Raw genomic sequence first — 17,678 nt, 5'->3', positions numbered from 1 at the left:
AAATCATTCAAATCGGTGAGGTCGGGTTGGGGTGGTTCCCTTGTTAGACACGCGCCGCCACCAAAAATCGGCCGATATCGCTCTCTCTCTCTCTCTCTCTCTCTCTCTCTCTCTCTCTCTCTCTCTCACCCTTCTCGCTCTCACTCGAACTCACACTTTCACTTTCACTCACTTTTTCATACGAAAAATTCTTAACATGTTGGTGCAATAATTAAAAATATATATCAGGTTTTGAGATATTTGCAATTATTTAAAAGAAAATTCAATAGCTTTTGGAAAAATAATTATTTTTTTATCCATAAATGCTAATAAATTTTATGATTTTACGCGAATTCCTAAAAAAGCCAGACCCTGATATCGATTTTGGTTTCCGAAATATCAGCATTTTTTACAAATTTTCATACTTTTTTAAAAATTAATAATTTTTGCCCTGGTATATTTTTAAAATGAAGATTTGGGAAAATGTTTATCTCTCTATATATAACAAATGTACAAAATTTGAAACAATTGATTAACCAGTATGTCCAGAGCCATTTAAATAGCCTGTAATCGCCTATCAAATAAGTTAGTTTTATGTAAAAATCTTGAATACGAAATATATGAATGGAATTTTGTGTGATCGAAAACTCTTTCGACATATAACAGTGTGACGTATTATTTTTTTATAGAAATGTAAGTAATCGACGCTAATTTTTTATAAGTCGTCTGTATGTACATCATTGCAACTATACTATCAAAACGACAAGGTTACTTCATAAAAGATGCTTCATAAAATGTTTACGAATTAGCACTGCATGTTTAGAGATCGTCACACGCGAAACGTTAGTTCATGGAAGTTACATAACTAAGGACTTTTCCACGAGTAATATGAGACAATGAACATTAATTTTCAATCCGATAATACTTGTGAGCAACAGCGTACGCGTAGACAAAAGCGCGATGAGAGGGGATAGAGCCCGTCAGCAGCAATTGTTGGTCGAGATACCGCTTTGGAGGCCACATATATGTATATATGTCGTGTGCCGAACTACCGAGTGCCGATGCCGACTGATGCCGACACTGCCGACAGTGGCGGGACGCGCGCGCCACGCGTGCGCTTCAGCAAAAAGTAATGTCTACGGCGACGTTGCACGTGTTACGCTGCCGCGGTTTGAATAAGCTTGCGCTCTCCTTCACTCGATCGTGCCAGAATTCGTACTTGTCTCGCGCTCAGCAGCAGCTGCCGACGAATATCTTCGCTAGCAACATGTCCAGCAACTTCACGACTGTCGAGCGCGGTGCACCAAACTCACCCGACTACAGATTATTTTTCAGTTAGTTACTTTACTTTTTATTCATTTTTCAAGTCTGCCCCAGCTTATCGTGTACCCATAACTTAACCTACCATGTTCATTTTCTGCTGCTTCTCATGTCCTGAGTATTTATTGCCTACTACTTTACTTTCTTTAGACATTTCTCGGCCTTGTGTCGGCTTTGCGAGATTGAGTTTCATGCGCGTCTTGCTTAACAGATCTTACTTTAATACGATAAGAATTTTTGCACTTTACCGTTTTTTGCCACGATGACCACGCTCTTGAATACTGAACATTGACTGCTAAGGTCAAGGAAGTGGTAAAGATTAATATCATTGCACATAAAAAATTTTTAATATAAAATTTATAATTAACATCACTTGCTAGAGCAAATCCCATTAATCATCTAGTGACATTGTATTTGCAAATTTTTTTTATTAATATGTTATTTCAAATTGTATAAGATTTCACAATTAATATGTTTTTATTTGAATATAACAATTATGTATTTTGATATTTCTTTTTCAGAAAATGAATCCAGTCCAATATCACCAATGCATGACATTCCTTTGTTTGCCGATGAAGCAAATAAAACTTTTCACATGGTTGTTGAGATTCCAAGGTGGACAAATGCAAAAATGGAAATCAATTTGAAAGAAACCTTGAATCCGATTAAACAAGATGTGAAAAATGGAAAACTTAGATATGTTGCTAATTGTTTCCCACACCATGGGTATATTTGGAACTATGGAGCTTTGCCACAAGTGAGTATATCTTCCAATATTATTCTGAAAATAAAGCAGGTAAAACATGAAAGCTTTTTTTTAAAAATTTGTAAGAAAATACATTTGCAAACTCTCATGAAAATAAGTTAAAAAGTTATTAACTAAAATAGTCTTGCAAGTTACTTAGAATTGCAATCTTATAATCAGTAATAAAACCTTGCATAGAAGATAATTCCTCTGTTGATAACGAAACGCTTCTATCCAAGGTCAATATCGCCTAGTATTATACAATTTTCACAGAATTGTATATTAACTTAATATTAAATTTCAAAACTAATTTGTTCATTTGTCATTGTCCAAACATTTCCAAAAACATATGCATTTATATAATTTGACTAATGTATTATTTATATATCAAAATATTTAGACATGGGAAAATCCTGAGGTCCTGGATGAAGCAACTGGTTTCAAAGGAGACAATGATCCAATTGATGTCTTAGAAATTGGTTATAGAGTAAGTTTGTACATATTGTAATTTGATTTATGAAAATACTTGAATACTCTTTAATCTTATAACAATTTTAGGCAGCTAAAAGAGGAGAAGTTTTAAAAGTAAAGATTTTAGGAGCAGTTGCCCTTATTGATGAAGGTATTATAAAAGAACATATATATTATTTAAGTTATTACTAAAAATTCCATTTTCTTATCTACAAAATTGTTACAGGTGAAACTGATTGGAAGATTATTGCTATTGATGTAAATGACCCATTAGCTGATCAAATGAATGGTACTTGATAAATTACTGAGTTTAAAAAATTTACTTTATATCAATTAATTTTTGCAATAACTTTGAGTAGCAATATTCATTTCACTTTGTAAAGTAGATGAAAATTGCATGAAATGCATAATGGTATGCAACAAAAATTAAAAATATTGATTAACTAAATTAGATAATAACTTATTAAGTTTTCTGAAAATGAAATGTTATTGTGGATAATACATTGTATATCTTAAAGGCTTATTTATAAATATTTTTTAGATATTGCAGACATTGATAAGCACTACCCAGGTCTACTAAAAGCTACCATTGAATGGTTCAAAATATACAAAATACCTGATGGAAAACCAGAAAATCAGTTTGCTTTCAATGGAGAAGCTAAAGCAAGAGATTTTGCATTACATGTAATTGAAGAAGTCCACAAGCACTGGCTAAATCTCATTAAAAAAGAAGCTAGTGCTGGAGACATTTCATGGTTGGTACTACCACATTTTCCGTCTTGTAGGCTATATATGCAATTATATGTTTTTATTTTCAGTCTCTCATTTATTACTGATATGTATATTTTTGTTCTAGTACAAACGTAACACTGGCTGATAGTTCATTCCAAATCACAGCCAACGATGCTACTGAAATTGTTGATAAATCAGCAGAGCCACAACCAGCTGTACCTATTGATCCTATTGGTGAGTTTGTAATATTTAATTTTATATTCGTTTTTATTTTTTATAAGTTCTATTTGACTTCTGTTATAATTTGGTTACAGTTAACAGAATTTTCTTTTTAAAGACGAAATTACCGAATAAACTGTAGAGATTTGTTAATTATTTAAAATTACAGTTCTTTAATTTTTTTCTTCAAACCTGATTTATATTATCCTTCCTTCTGTATTATATTATTTCCAACACGAAAGTTTATAAAAAATATTTTGATTATTTCAGTCGACAAATGGCACTACGTTCATCTTCAGTGAAAAAAAAGGCTGCCATTTACAGAGTTCTTATAGAACATAAAAACGTTTTGTGCACTTTGCCTTGCACCTTACCTCGAGAATTTTTTTTAGTGATTGTACAACAATGTTAAGATATTTTAGATACTGTTTCAAACAGTTTATTTATTGCCACTGTAGTATGATATAAAACATAATTTTAAAATAAGGAACAATTTAGAAAAAGACTATCACAAATACAGAGAAGCTCGATATTTTATCAGCATATTATTTTTTTCCATATAATTAAAAGAAACAGAATAAAAAAAACATTGCAATTGAATACAAAAATAGTTTCTTTATTTTTATAATTTACCAACAAACTTGTTTGTCATGTAAAAGTATTTTCAAAGTTTTCAATGTTATCAGTCTCATAGTGTGAGTAGGCACAGTTGACGTGTACAAAACACAAAAAATATGATCATTTTCTTTAAATGCGTGACACTTGTGGTATTCTGAACACCAATATGTTTCTTTAGCATTTATTGTTTTAGTTTCAAAAATTTCTTCTTCTTTGACAGCTGTGTCAGAAGTTAAAAATGTTTCAACTGCATAATGATAAAAAGTTCTCAAAGTGTCTAATCGGTGAGTTCCAGATATGAGATTTTTTGATTGCTGAGCATTCCTACTAAGAACAAACTTACCAATTTTGAAATTAACTAAGAGGAATCTGCAATATATTTCAGTATTAAAATATACTTAAATTTATAATAAGCTTATTGTCAAGTGTATCTTGTAATTCCATCAAGAAATGGTTTAGAATCTTTAAAAATTATTACCCTAAAATGCCAGAATCCAATGTAATGGCCATTGGAAAATTTCTTGGATAACATTGTTCTGAAGTTCGTAATATTTCCATGCTGTTTTTCCAAGACTGTATTGCTAATCGTTCGATTTCAGCTAATTCAGGATTAGGTCCACATAAAGCTAAAACTTGAACATTATTGACTAAGGTTACATTCACAAGTCGGTAAGCCAACTGTAGAGTGATAATAAATATTTCATAAAAATAAATAACATTAGTTTCAAAAGGCAAATAATTAATTTGAAATCATTACTGACATTCGGACTTTTATAAGGTAAAAATACTGGTAATTCTCTTGCTGTACCATTGTTTTCTGTAGTAATTGCTAAAGTTAATAATTTTCTTTCAATAGAATTTAGTGACCACCAACTATCTGTGGCAACAGCTATGCAATCATGAATCAGTACACACCCATACGATGAATCCAACCGTTCCATATAACCATCTAAACAAATCTAAAAAAGAATTACTTATATCAAAATTCAACATTTTTAATTATTTAAAAACTAACTTGGAGCAGATGATTTTCGGAGCACATGAGACAGTCTGTTAAGTTGATAAGATCAGTTTTTGTTCCAGTTCTGTCACCAACATCTAAACATTCTAAAAGCGTATCAATAATAGGATAACAAACTCGTAAGTCTCTTTTTAATCTTTCTACACTTCTAGGCTGCTCGAGATCTTTTAGGCCAACAATTAAAATCATTGTGTTAAATACTACTTCTAAAAATTTTTCAATTACATGTTTTGTGATTCCACTTGCAATGGCTATCAATATAATACATTCTTTGAACTCTTTCCAAACAACTGTTGTGTCTGGCATATCTGTATTGATTAATTCTACATTATGTGTTTTCAAAAACATATGTACTCCATTTAAGGATGCCATTTTTGAAAAAGTCATCTACAATTGTAAAAGTACTTATATTTTATGATAAACTAAGTGAAAAAATAATATAGTTTCATTACCAATTCACCATCTCCTTTTTTTCTTACGAATAGTGGAATACCTCCTGATGAGGTGAGACACATAATATGTGCTGTCATTCTATGAATATTGTACAAAAATTAATATAAGAATGAGATAAACAAACGGTTTTGGATGAACAAAAGAAATGCGATATCGGATTCTTTATATTAATTTGAAATTACACTATCTAAATGTGCTTAACTTCTAAAACGCGTTTTGTAATTGATGTAGTAGGCGTTGCGCGTTTACTGCAAATAACGAATAAGATAATTACGTAGGTGTTGAACGCAACACAACATAGAATTTTTGTAGCTAGCATACGGAGTTAACACTGTTAACAGAGGCAGAGCCCAGACTCTTCCGCACTAGATGGCACCAAAGTGACCTTTTTCACAAGTTGAGTTTTGGCGGTTGTATTTGACTTGACTCTCTTCAACGTTGACAACAGTCTTAATTGGTTAATAGACTTATGTTCGATTACTAATTGGATTGATTCTGTTTGGAATTCAATCTTCACCACTATACAGATCTCCTAAAATATAAACTCCAACTAAAAGGGAGGAAAGGAGTTTTATATTCTATTTTTTCTAAGTTTTGATATTCTATTGTTTCTAAGTACCTTTGAGAGTTTTTGTGCATCGTGGCGCTACAAGCTGTGATGAGGGGTTAACGTTCCAGTTAAGGCTGGTGAGTGTCTGTTAGAGAAAATTTAGCGGTTGAGTGCTGTCCACAATTCCAGAAGACATGCTACAGCAAACCCCTTTGATTGAAGTGTACTCAAGTATCACTATATTGGTTAACTTCATTTAATCGCGAAATTCGTGTGGCGGTTTTTTAAAAGTTTTTGCTGACAAATTTAGTCATTTGGTATTTTGATAAAACTTGTGTCGCGACAGTGTCAAATTTCAACTTGAAACGACCAAATTTTCTAAACGTATTTTGACCTCCTAAATCTGAATTTCGAGAGTTTTCAGGTAGACGAAATGACTTTCAATTGTTTGTTTGTTAACAATTTAAATGTTCATAACGCTATATAGCTTTCTTGTTGATAGAGTGGCTTTGACTTGACAAAAGAGAACTTGGACAATAAGCTTGACTTGAATAGCTGCCGTATACCATCTTGTCAACGAAAACAGGACTTGAACATTAGGCGAATACAAATAACACGCTTGCATCGACTATGACTTGCCTTATAAGAATTTAAGGCAAAAAACTCATTTCGTGTTTCGATGCCTCGTATTTCTATCCTTAGTTCTGGCTCACTTTCCTTCTCCCTCCCGTCACGTAGACCTGACCTCTCGAGCCCAAAGGAAATTGGGCGCGCTCCGCTCGTTTTCCCTTTCGTTCTTTTTCTCCCAGCTTCGCCAGCGATCTATCTAGGGAACGCCACGGTACGATAACTGAGCTATACGACTATCCAACGTCTTGCATTAGAGCGTCGATACAACCCCGAGGATGGTTCTCGAGCTGTTAAGCCTTGGCTTTCTGAAAGCCATGCTCGCCATAACTAACGAAGCCCATCCTAATTCTCGACAATTACATCTATAATCTTTGGTATAATGAGTCACGCGTTACATTTTTCATACCTATTATGTTTTAATAATAGTTATAATATTGAACTACGACGCAGCAAAGTTACACGAGATGTTCCGCACATGACTTCTTCCTGAATGATCCTATCTTTGCCTGTCCGTGCGACCGTGCATCAGCCAACCAAACTAATTACAGCCATTGTCTATAGTATCAACGAGTCTAGATTTATAGCGGTTAGTTTCTGTTAGTTGACCTTATATCTGCGCTTGTGGGTTTTTTCCCAAGCCAAATAGAATGGAAGTCTTTCCTCTGCCGCGTCCCTAGGTACTTCTACTCTCCACTCCAGGCAAGTCTTTTATTTTTGAATGTCGCGCTCGCACCAAATCTATCGTTAACATCTAGAGATATTTTTTATTTTTAATAAAGCATATCAGTTTGCTTGGAACATCGAGCTGAATGAGATCTTCGGAAAGGATGTTAGGTACGACTTAGTCCAAGGCGCCCTCGATGTCGGCGAAGAGAGCTCTAAGGTATTCGTATACGTCCAGTATACGAGTACGTCGGTAGCTAGCACCGCAACGCTATCTTGGCAGCAGCGAGCCTTACTAAAGCCGAATTGACTTCTCAGGATAGAGCAATTATTCTCCGAGAACAAGTCCAGGCGTCATTTAATTATATACTCTGCTAGCTTTAGAAGATTTGGCAACAAAGCAATTGGCCTAAATCCCTGGTTTTCCGACTTGGGGATCAGCGCGATAATCTACTTTCCCCACTTCTTAAAAAAAGTTCCTGATTTTAGAGTCTCGATGAAGTATTCGCGTAGGGCTTCATGTGCATTTGGCGGTAAATTTGTTATGATTTCATTTGACAAGTCGTTGCCGGGAAATGATTTAGTCTTGAGGTTTTTTGTAGCGAAATCATACTGGAAATCTTAAGTAATGTTTCCGTTAATACTGCCTTTTATGGCAATTATAAAAAATTCAAGCAAAAATTTTTTTCCTGTTAGAGTTCACTGATTTTCCTTGCGGCTTCTTTGATCTTTGGATCGTTCGACTCGGCATTCGGAGTACTTTCTTCCGAGATCTGATTATTCTTCAATTGTTTTTATCGAGGACTAAAGTTTTTTTGCTACTTTCTTCGGATTAACTTCGTGTGGAAATTTTTTATGTATTTTTGCGTGTGTATCTCTTCGTCGTACATTCAAGCAAATTAGTCAAGCTGTTTTTCTCCTGAAAAGCCCTGTCTTTAGCTTCTTCTTTACTATTTACTGCTTCTTGACATTCATGATTCCACCAGGGTGAGTAGAATTAATAATTCTTTTGTTGCGCTAGATTTTTACTCCATCGCTAATACGCGCGTTTTCTTGCGATACTCTTTATTGTTCTATACTTTTCAATCGAGTTTTTAATTTTTAGATCACACTAATTTATATTGAGATCTATTTCTTTTTTAAAATTACTCCAGTTCATTTGTTAATATTTAATTTCTCCCTATCCGATTCACGTGCACAGTTATTGTTGTAAAAGATGACGATCATTAGGTAATATGCAGTTGTGGCTCGGATTGCGGATGATTAAATTAGAGTCTTTTAGAATAATGAATTTGGGTTATACAGTCTATTCACTCAAATTCTTACTAGAGCTTTCGGCATTTTTGCTCCATGGCCAGTCATGAACATTGAAATCTCCGCAGACAATAGTTTCATCAGGTACGTCCTCCAATATTCCAATTACGTTACGCCTTGTTTACTCTTCTGCCAATACGTATACTTCGGATTTTCTATTTAAGTTTACAATATTAAAGTTATGGCTTATATTTACAGTGACAACATCTATCCTCTCAGTTCTATTGACATCGAGTAGAGGGATAGACTTGTAATTTATTCGATTGTGCGTCTCCTGAACGCACACGATGCTATATATCGTACTTAAAGGAAGGGGTGTTCCGATGCTCTTACAGGATATTAATGAAATTTTTATTTTTTACTCCTATTTATAGAATTCAATAGGATACCGCTAGTTAGCAATGCTTGGGCGCGCCTACTTTTGTCGGTCCTATAGGGCGCTTTGGATGAAAGATTGGACTCTGCCCATGGCTTTGTTAATACAGTAATTGCACCGACAATGAGAGATCTTTCACGTGCAAAATAAGCTTGATGGTACTTGATGGTAGAAGAGTACGCATTTCGTTATTTCACTAAATTTCATTATTCTTTTAACGTGTAAGTTTGGGTATAGTCTGCGCATATCGGACTCGATGTCGTTTTCATCGATTTCGGGATCAACGCAGCGGATCACCTCTCTGCTCTGAACATTTTATGCTCCGCAGGATGTAGGAGTGCCATCTAGTTGGAAAGTGTTTCCGCTTTTGGAGGGCGTCGTTCGCTTTCGCATACTCGTGAAAGGTAATTTCATATCTATTTCTACCAACCGGCTTGGCAGAGTCAAACTCGGTATTTGCTTCGATGTAAGTTTGCTGGGAAACTTGAATGAGTCTCGAGGTAATTTCTAGTCGCGTCAAATTGCTCTATTACCACGATAACGTGAGGCTTCTTGGATCAAGCCGAATATCCGTTTTGAAAGTGTTTCTTAATGTGGTCGACGGATTTGGAAAAGACCATATTGCGCTATTCCATGTGAATTGCCGCTTTTGACGGAAAGGACATGAAAAGGAATGAGAGAAAATAAATTTTGATGTGTGAAGTAGGGCCGGTTACAAGTGTCCCTCCAGACTCATTGGTATTACAAATGTATGTTCAACGTTAAAAAACACTGCAACGTTGTAGATAGCACTGCGAACGTTTTCGAAATTCAGTACATGAACGTGACCGCTTAATCGGTATTGCAGAAATCCGCTCTACATTTCATCTAATCGATATATGTATAGTGATCGATGAAATATCTTGATTTGAAAGAAAGACAAAAACCATTTGGAAGTTGTTTGAGTTGCAGTGAGAGTGTAATGCCTAAAAAATCGATAATTAGGTAACAAGTTTACTGAGAGATTAGGGTGAATATAAAAAACTGTAAATATCAAGTAACGACGTATGGGATACAACTGTGTCGATTGACGATGTTAAAATCTACAAATAACACTTTCTTCGTCGACTAAAATATAAGAATGTACCGAAGATACATTTTCGAATTGATCGAAATGACAGCGAGTAAAAAGAAAAAAGTCTGTCGACTGACAGCAAATAAAGCGAAAAACAGACAATAAAGTAAATTGGGATTTACGAGTGCGGATACATAATCGGTACATTATATTGACAAGTAGTTGGCCGCGATGGATGATTATTATCCGAGTGCATAGTCCAACGAATAGTTTGAAAGTTCTCGTCCACTAGCGGAGACCTTGCAGCAGTTAGATTGTAGTAGTCGCTGCGTTGTATGCTAATCATTGATATTCGGTAAGCTGTGACGGCGGAGCAAATAATGTTCTCTTTGTAAAAATGATCGTGCATTCGAGTGGCGTTGAGTGGAACATAAAGCAGCGAGCGCAGAGCCGTAGAGGGCAGTCGTTCTCGAACATGTACCTCGCACTCTCGCTCGAGTCGGTCATTTGACAGAAAGACGAGTTATTGATTCGCTCAGCATTGCTTCAGCCCGTGAATCGGCGCCAAACTGTGCGACTGTGGAGCAACTAGGTTTTAACACCATGAGCTTTCTGCCGTTATGAATAATGAAGAGTAAAGACGAGTCAGGCAGCAGCGCAACTCCAACCAATGGCAAGTAAAAAATCCCGTTTGATCAAAGCGCAGCCTGTTGATTATCGCAAATAAGAAGCAGAGCAGAGCGATAAGGCAGACATGGATCGGCAAATGTCTGCCAAGGACAATAGTGAAATAATGGCATCTGACTGTTGCACGCAGACGTCGAAGCAGCTATCGAGAATCCGAGCGGCTTGTGGGTCGAGATGTCGAAGGTTTTGCGGCAGGCCGACAGCAAGTGGATTCTGCTGCTGATGCCATGCAACGGCGTCGTGGTGTACTACCTGTGGATTTGGTCTACCCGCAGCGAGAGCCTCGGTGAGCATTCGAGGAGAGAGGAGAGCTGGTGGCATTGGCAGCATCGACGGCTGTCGACCCGCAGCTAAATCGAGCGGACAACTTGCAGCTCTACGGGCTTACGCGAACGCGCTTGCGTTCGACGTGTGCGCCCTGGCGGTCTGCCTGGTCTCCGTCTGGGTGGAGCAGAACACTGGCTGGCGGAGCCGCTGCGGCCCGTCCGTCGGCCAGCTCGGCCTCGAGCGCTACGAGCTGTTCGGCCTGCTCGCCTCCTCGTGCCTCTGCCTCTCGGCGCAAGCTCTCCTGTTCGTCGACGCTCTCGCCAGAAGCGCGCAGCGCCAGTCCGTGCTCGTGCACGAGTGAGTGAGCGAGGCAAAGAGTCGGACGCCTCTCCTATCGAGCGTCAGATCGTCAAAGGCGACGTACTCGCAGTATTCGCCGACCTATAACCTCGGAACTGGCTCGGTTTATCGCTGACCGAGCGCTTTGCGAGGCGCGAGTTCACTTGCCGGCCTCTCCCTTATCTGCTCTACGCCGCGGCGAACCATTACCGCCTGAGACCGTTTCGCCGCGACGACTGTTTACGGTATCGGCATTTCGCTCTTGCTCCTGGCTAGTTTTCTTCGACGATCACGCGTGCACGTGTTTTTTCTCGTTTTTCCCGTTTTTTCACGTTTTTTCCTCGCCAACAAGCCTATGGCGCTAGTGGAATAAGGCGGCATTTTTTTTCCAAAACGAATAGTCTCGACTCGCGCTATTCTTGCTCAGTAACACGTCTTCCTGCAGTAAGCGCCATTACCTGTGCGCCAGATCGCTGCTTTTTTTCGCAAACAATGATTTTCATTGTACGTCCGCGAATAAGTTAGAAGTGCACTTCGCGCGTCACCTACCCCCTAAAGTCCATCGACCCAATTTCGCATTCACGCACGTTGCACAGCAACACAGCGCGACACTATATAGCTCCAGCGATTTACATCATCTTCGAGCACGACGTCCGCTTTGCAACAGCTCAATTCTTTTATTCTACAAGCTTCCCATGGAGGAATATCATTCATTCTAGCTGTTCTAACATTACCGAATATCCAAAACTTCCAATAGTCATCTTCACCCTTGTCGGCGCATAAATCAGCCAGACGACTATTTTTATCCGAGTAGACCCAATAATATTCGACACTTTCAAATAGCAACTTGACGACGTAACTTTACCCAGGAAAGGAAGTAGCGCGATATAATCTACTTTCAGTCCAAGCAGTTTTACGCTGAACTGAATTCCATTGAATTGTTAACAGAGGCCGTCTGGGATTAGGTGCTGTCGTGGGTGTCGTCGCACATCTCGTAACAATAGTAGTCTACCCCGATGCCAGCTTGAATCACGTTGTTTGCAAGGCATTGCCCTGTCCCACCTTCAATGGTATCAATCCTATACTTGCTGCTAACCTCATCAGCTTTACCGTCCTTTGTGGCTCTCACCTCACAATACACTTTTGGTAAGTTCTCCTTCTATATATACCCAACTTTTGAACTTCATTGGCGATATTCATTATTTAAATTGTGCCACCGCAAACGCGTATTCATCAATGATTCCTTATTTCTTAACAGGCAATTGTATATTACCGACATTGTAGCTGCTTTTGTTGTGATTGCGCTGACTGTGGCATCGATGTTGCCGTTGGCCTTTTATACTGTATCCATTATTTTTCGAGTGAGTCCAGATCTTTATATGTTTCACTAGAAGTTTTCATGAATCAGGTCGATAACTATAATTTCGGTTATTATACCAAAATTAGCAATCTTCTTTTCTAGTGATAATCGACCAATTATAAAAATAATTAAGCAACAAACGTGTTGATAACATCAATTGAGTACAGTGAATAAAAGACGCCTCATAATCGATCCATTCAAATGTATACATTACATCACCGCGAGTTGTATTATTTTCTACGTACTTTTTAACTCACAATGATAAATCGGAATTCGCAAAGTGATTTATACGATTTGTAGAAATGCACTGTAATCATTACGTTGATATTTGTATATATGAATTCGTTTTGTGGTAAACCAAAGTATGGTAGTATTTATGGATGATAATAAACTTTCTTTTCAGAATATATCCCATCATATGAGTGAGCAGCTACAAAGGTGCTTACAAGAAGCTCTTATTATTGATGGCGTGTTAGAATTTCGAAACGAAAGATTTTGGACGAAATCATTTGGAAAGCTTGTAAGTAAAACCTGAAAACTGATAGTAAATGTTCAAATGATCATGGCATTATCCTGAGAGTTCATATAATTTATTTTATAGGGCTTGACAAATTTTTAAAATGTTTATTGAAATATTCATTGAACTTGTTTTTCTTGGTTGTAGTCGGGCAGTTTAGAAGTGCGCATAAGAAAAAATGCCAACGAAAATTACGTACTAGCGAAAGTTATCAAGCGACTATCTCAAGTTGTGTCTACCTTGAGTGTCAAAGAGTTTCGCGAACCAATCAATCTTGCCAACGATTTCATGGTCGGGCTGCCGTTCGAATATTACATGGACGAGCTTTTACAGGGCAAAGTTTTCAAAGAATGCGAGAAGAAGCCAAAGAAGCTGGAAACCGAGGATATTGAGACAAGCGATGTCGTTAAAATTGAAGACGTTTTACTGCGTGACGGTACTTTGACTAGTTCTACTGGTAGACGAACAGATGAACCTCACGACAATCGCCTGAGAGTATCGAACTGTATAGGAAACTTGGAAAAACCTCGTCAGAAGTACTTTCATCCGAGACTGCCCGTGCAAAATGCACTTTTTTTAGGTTCCAGGTATAATCTTGAAGATTTGCATTGTTCGACTAGACTACATTGCCAATAAATATATTTATTAACTTTTTCATTTTGATAAACTTATGTTTATTTGAGTATCAATATCAGAAACACTATTGACTGTGTTTAAATAAAGCCCGTAAAAATGTTCACAGTGTTCATTAAAATTTGAAGTACTGAAAAAAGATAAAGGTGATAAAATTCAATAACATTTAACGTATTGCAGCAGCAACGTAGTGACATGTCATAAAAACCGAACGTCGATTGCGCGTAATGTATTGACATTTATAAACTAGCTGTGTAATTAATAGACGAATAGCAATACTCGAGTTTCCCAGCAAGAGTGCGAATAAATTACTGGACGGTATCTGCATAAGATCGCGTGATACGGCGCATTACACCCAACAGAATGAAGAGTCAATCGTTAAAGCTCTCCCTGATTCGGATCTCGTTAATCGATTTCTACTTAAAAAGTATAGCTTGACATGTTTGGTGACTGTTCCACCGATTAAGTCTACGCACCGTCAACTTCCGATTCACGATCGTCTTCCCGCTTCCTTTGTCTTGCTGCTGCTCGCTGAAAAAAGAACAAGCAGAGCTACGCTTTCCTGCAGTTGCGAACAAGTCTACATCGAGCGCCAAGCTAGCTGAATAATCGTTGTTAACTAATTAAATTAATATATAATCGCTTGTATAATTTCATTGTTTACGTGATTGCTTCTAAGTACTTTGTTTTGGAATCCACTCCGCAAATATCCTTTAAAGTTATAAGCGGTTATGAAAACTTTCCTACAATTGTATTGTTCATTGCAGAAATGTGAGCAAGCATAAATAATACGAAGCCAGTCATGAATAAACAAATTTTTACGTAACCGACGATTTCACTTATTTTATTTTTGGCGTGATTCCGATCCTCTCCTTTTTCGTATTACGGCTTCATTTTTTACGTGCAAGTAAAAGTAAGAACTTGGAAGACTTTCCAAAAGATGAAAAGCGGTACGTAAACCAAATAGCATTTTTTTTCATCATCGTTTGCTGTAGCATTCTTTTGAACCTGTCGCAAGTAGACTAATTCATTTATTTCCTTTAAGTGTGTTGTCATCTATTTATATAAATTAAATTATTTAAATGATAGATAACTTTCTGCTTGATATTACAATTTTATTCGTTATTGTTTCTAAGAAGATTCTATTTAAAAATTTTTGAAGATGTCAGTTTTTGCAACAGCGATCACGTAATGCAAATAATATGTTCGAGACGAGTATTATACAAATTAAAAAACACAGAAGCCAAACGAACAGGACCCCATTCAAATAAATGTCACTGATTTTACACGAATCAAGATACGTAATTTTAAGTCAATGTATTTCAAATGGAAACAATACGCATATCGTGAATATTTTTACACAGTTAGTTTTACAGGGTTTTGCCGTACACCTTAATTAATAATAAATTAGCTGTTCTGAAAGGTCGCGCGTAAATTGCTGTTTAAGATTACAACGTAGATTATCATAATAAAATCAACAGTGAATTTTTTTATGATAGCAATAAATGAACTTCTACATCGTTAACGAAATAGCGTGTAAAAATTCCATAAAATGCCGTGCACATATCTTGTCCTGTCTTTCGGAAGGATCTATATGGCAATAGAAAAAGTATATATTAAGTGACCTTTAGAAATGTGCGAGACTTGTGCAAACAAAGACACTGGTGAAGACATTTAGGCAAAAGCATAAAAAGCATTGAATGACGATAGAGCTGGAACAAAAGATCGTTTAATTGTGGAATAAGTCTGGTCAAATCGACAAAGATATTTGAAGACACAATTAGAGGACTTTAGTCAACTGCGCGGAAGTTGGTTTTTGTTCACAATCGATCGAATTGTCTTTTGGCATTAATTGGCAAATGCACTGGATAACACTGAATGGCAGCGTCAGTGTTGTATTGGCAAAAAGACGCAAAAAAGCTCGTGAATAACTCGGTCGATAAACGTCCGCAAGCTCTTGAGGCCAACGAGACCTCCGCGAAGGCAATTGTTTGGGTAAGCGGCGCGTCCGGCACGCGCAAGGCCTTAGCAGCAGGTGCACGGCAATGGCTAGCCCGAGCGTTCGGTAACGCACTTGACGCGGCAGTTCCTGATTTAGGCGACAGTCTGCTGCCTCGACAAGTAGATCGCGACGAATAACAGCCTTTGCGAGACCGCGCCCGCTAAAATGCTCGCTTTTATTGGATTTCGCTGGGAGTTCGATCGCCGAACAGGCGTGCTGCTCGAATATTTTGGCGAATCGCACATATAGGCGTCAACTGGGAAGCACCGGCGCTGGTAATCCCTCGAGACTGTCATGTTCTCGCACCGATGCAATAACAAAAGTAAAACGAAGCGAAGCGGAAATCAATATTCCATATACGCTGGCATGGCAAGCACTGGCACGAGGCTCTTTTTAGTCATGCTGCCGCTTGCAAACGTCCCATTTGGCGGTGCACTTTCATAAATGAATCACGATTGAGACGTCGATGCGCGGCGAAGAGCAAAAAAGGCGGAGATGCAGGCAGCAGGCTACCTTCTCTCTCTCTCTCTCTCTCTCTCTCTCTCTCTCTCTCTCTCTCTCTCTCTCTCTCTCTCTCTCTCTGTCTCTCTTTCTGTCTGTCTGTCTGTCTGTCTCTCTCTCTCTCTCTCTCTCTGGCTGCCTGATAGCCTGCAGCGTTGCTGCCGCTGCCACTACTGCCAGTGCGACCGAAGGAGAAGACAGCAGCACAAAAAGCCGACTGGCGCGTTCGCCCTCTCCCACTCGTGCAATCAGTGCGGAATTCGCGAAGCCGAGCTTTTTCGAATGGCGCAGCTCGTAATCCGCGCAAATGTGTCGCGACCCGGCAGATAAATGAACGGCTCGCTGTAGCGACCTGTCACTCGCGCCACCAGACAAAGCTCCATTCTCTCTCTCTGCTGCCTATGCCTCTCTACTCTATCCCTCGGCTACTTGACATTCGAATTCTCCTCTTTGCTCGTACTTCCATTTCTGCGCCGCTGCCATGCTTTTTCCAGCCTCGGGATGACTGCAGCCAGCATTTCCATCGGCCATTTTCTCTTCCTGCAAGTGCATTCCATGCCTTCTGTCTTTATGTGCAATATCTAGTTTGCTTATTCCCGGCTTATTTACCACACTGCCAAACAGGTCTACAGTTGGCGTATTTTACTAGTTTGCCAAAGCCCATTTCGTTGGTCTGTTGGCCCTGTAAACTGTTCATTCGATTGCATTCTTCGAGAAGAACTAATTTCCTAGTCAACAATTGCTACATATACGCGTATGGTCGCGTCATGCGCAAACGAACACTTTGTTTTATTTGTTACAAGGGCAGCAAAAGAACAACAAAGCTTATTTCAATGACAGTTGCTGTCGCACTTTCGTAGGCACGCGGCTGTTTATTCAATATACAGACACGTGAAAGTATATTTATATAGCTGAGAGCGCTCGCGAATTTTACAGGCACAAGTTCGGAGTTTCAGCCAAAAAAGTTTTTTAAGGCATTGTTGCAAGATGCACTATTTGACTTCACTTCTGGGACAATGCTACGTAACTACTTTATTTACATGAAATCTGCCATGAAAAAACTTTACTTGTCTAAAATTCTTGACTCGAACGTTCGACTGTCCGTATAACTCAATTGTCAAATAATAAATGAATAAACGACTATCTCGACGGAGGTTTCTCAGACGCCAATCAAATTATAATTTGGTCCATTTTCTCTCCAGTTCGAAACTTAATTCGAAATATTTT

General features: G+C 38.0%; 3 protein-coding genes across 6 annotated transcripts; 2 read left to right on the top strand and 1 right to left on the bottom strand.

Annotated features, from left to right (window-relative positions):
• Window positions 1-1,058: 1,058 nt before the first annotated feature.
• Window positions 1,059-4,074, top strand: LOC131664048 (inorganic pyrophosphatase). 2 transcript variants are annotated; one of them, XM_058934897.1, is made up of 8 exons: window positions 1,059-1,313; window positions 1,821-2,056; window positions 2,445-2,531; window positions 2,603-2,666; window positions 2,742-2,804; window positions 3,057-3,270; window positions 3,372-3,481; window positions 3,737-4,074. In XM_058934897.1, the coding sequence occupies exons 1-8, from the start codon at window positions 1,112-1,114 to the stop codon at window positions 3,766-3,768; spliced, it is 1,008 nt and encodes a 335-aa protein (XP_058790880.1). In that variant the 5' UTR covers window positions 1,059-1,111; the 3' UTR covers window positions 3,769-4,074. The 2 variants fall into 2 exon arrangements, with proteins under 2 accessions (XP_058790880.1, XP_058790879.1); XM_058934896.1 differs by lacking the exon at window positions 3,737-4,074 and adding an exon at window positions 3,562-3,623.
• A 16-nt stretch (window positions 4,075-4,090) lies between these two features.
• On the bottom strand, window positions 4,091-7,371 carry LOC131664047 (protein fuzzy homolog). 2 transcript variants are annotated; one of them, XM_058934895.1, is made up of 6 exons: window positions 6,178-7,371; window positions 5,558-6,108; window positions 5,100-5,509; window positions 4,846-5,043; window positions 4,563-4,762; window positions 4,091-4,453 (listed from the first exon to the last, which is right to left on the bottom strand). In XM_058934895.1, the coding sequence occupies exons 3-6, from the start codon at window positions 5,490-5,492 to the stop codon at window positions 4,096-4,098; spliced, it is 1,149 nt and encodes a 382-aa protein (XP_058790878.1). In that variant the 5' UTR covers window positions 5,493-5,509; window positions 5,558-6,108; window positions 6,178-7,371; the 3' UTR covers window positions 4,091-4,095. The 2 variants fall into 2 exon arrangements, with proteins under 2 accessions (XP_058790878.1, XP_058790877.1); XM_058934894.1 differs by having other exon boundaries at window positions 5,100-5,492.
• Window positions 7,372-10,586: 3,215 nt separating this feature from the next.
• LOC131664070 (zinc transporter 6-like) lies at window positions 10,587-14,771 on the top strand. 2 transcript variants are annotated; one of them, XM_058934932.1, is made up of 7 exons: window positions 10,587-10,818; window positions 10,963-11,118; window positions 11,207-11,456; window positions 12,387-12,584; window positions 12,697-12,799; window positions 13,202-13,318; window positions 13,463-14,771. In XM_058934932.1, the coding sequence occupies exons 1-7, from the start codon at window positions 10,773-10,775 to the stop codon at window positions 13,949-13,951; spliced, it is 1,359 nt and encodes a 452-aa protein (XP_058790915.1). In that variant the 5' UTR covers window positions 10,587-10,772; the 3' UTR covers window positions 13,952-14,771. The 2 variants fall into 2 exon arrangements, with proteins under 2 accessions (XP_058790915.1, XP_058790916.1); XM_058934933.1 differs by having other exon boundaries at window positions 13,400-13,596.
• Window positions 14,772-17,678: the final 2,907 nt, after the last annotated feature.

The sequence above is a fragment of the Phymastichus coffea genome, unplaced genomic scaffold (genome assembly GCF_024137745.1).
Source record: "Phymastichus coffea isolate CEN01 unplaced genomic scaffold, Cenicafe_Pcof_1.1 PCOF00040, whole genome shotgun sequence".
NCBI lineage: Eukaryota > Metazoa > Arthropoda > Insecta > Hymenoptera > Eulophidae > Phymastichus > Phymastichus coffea.
This window is presented reverse-complemented; position numbering and strand designations above follow the sequence as displayed.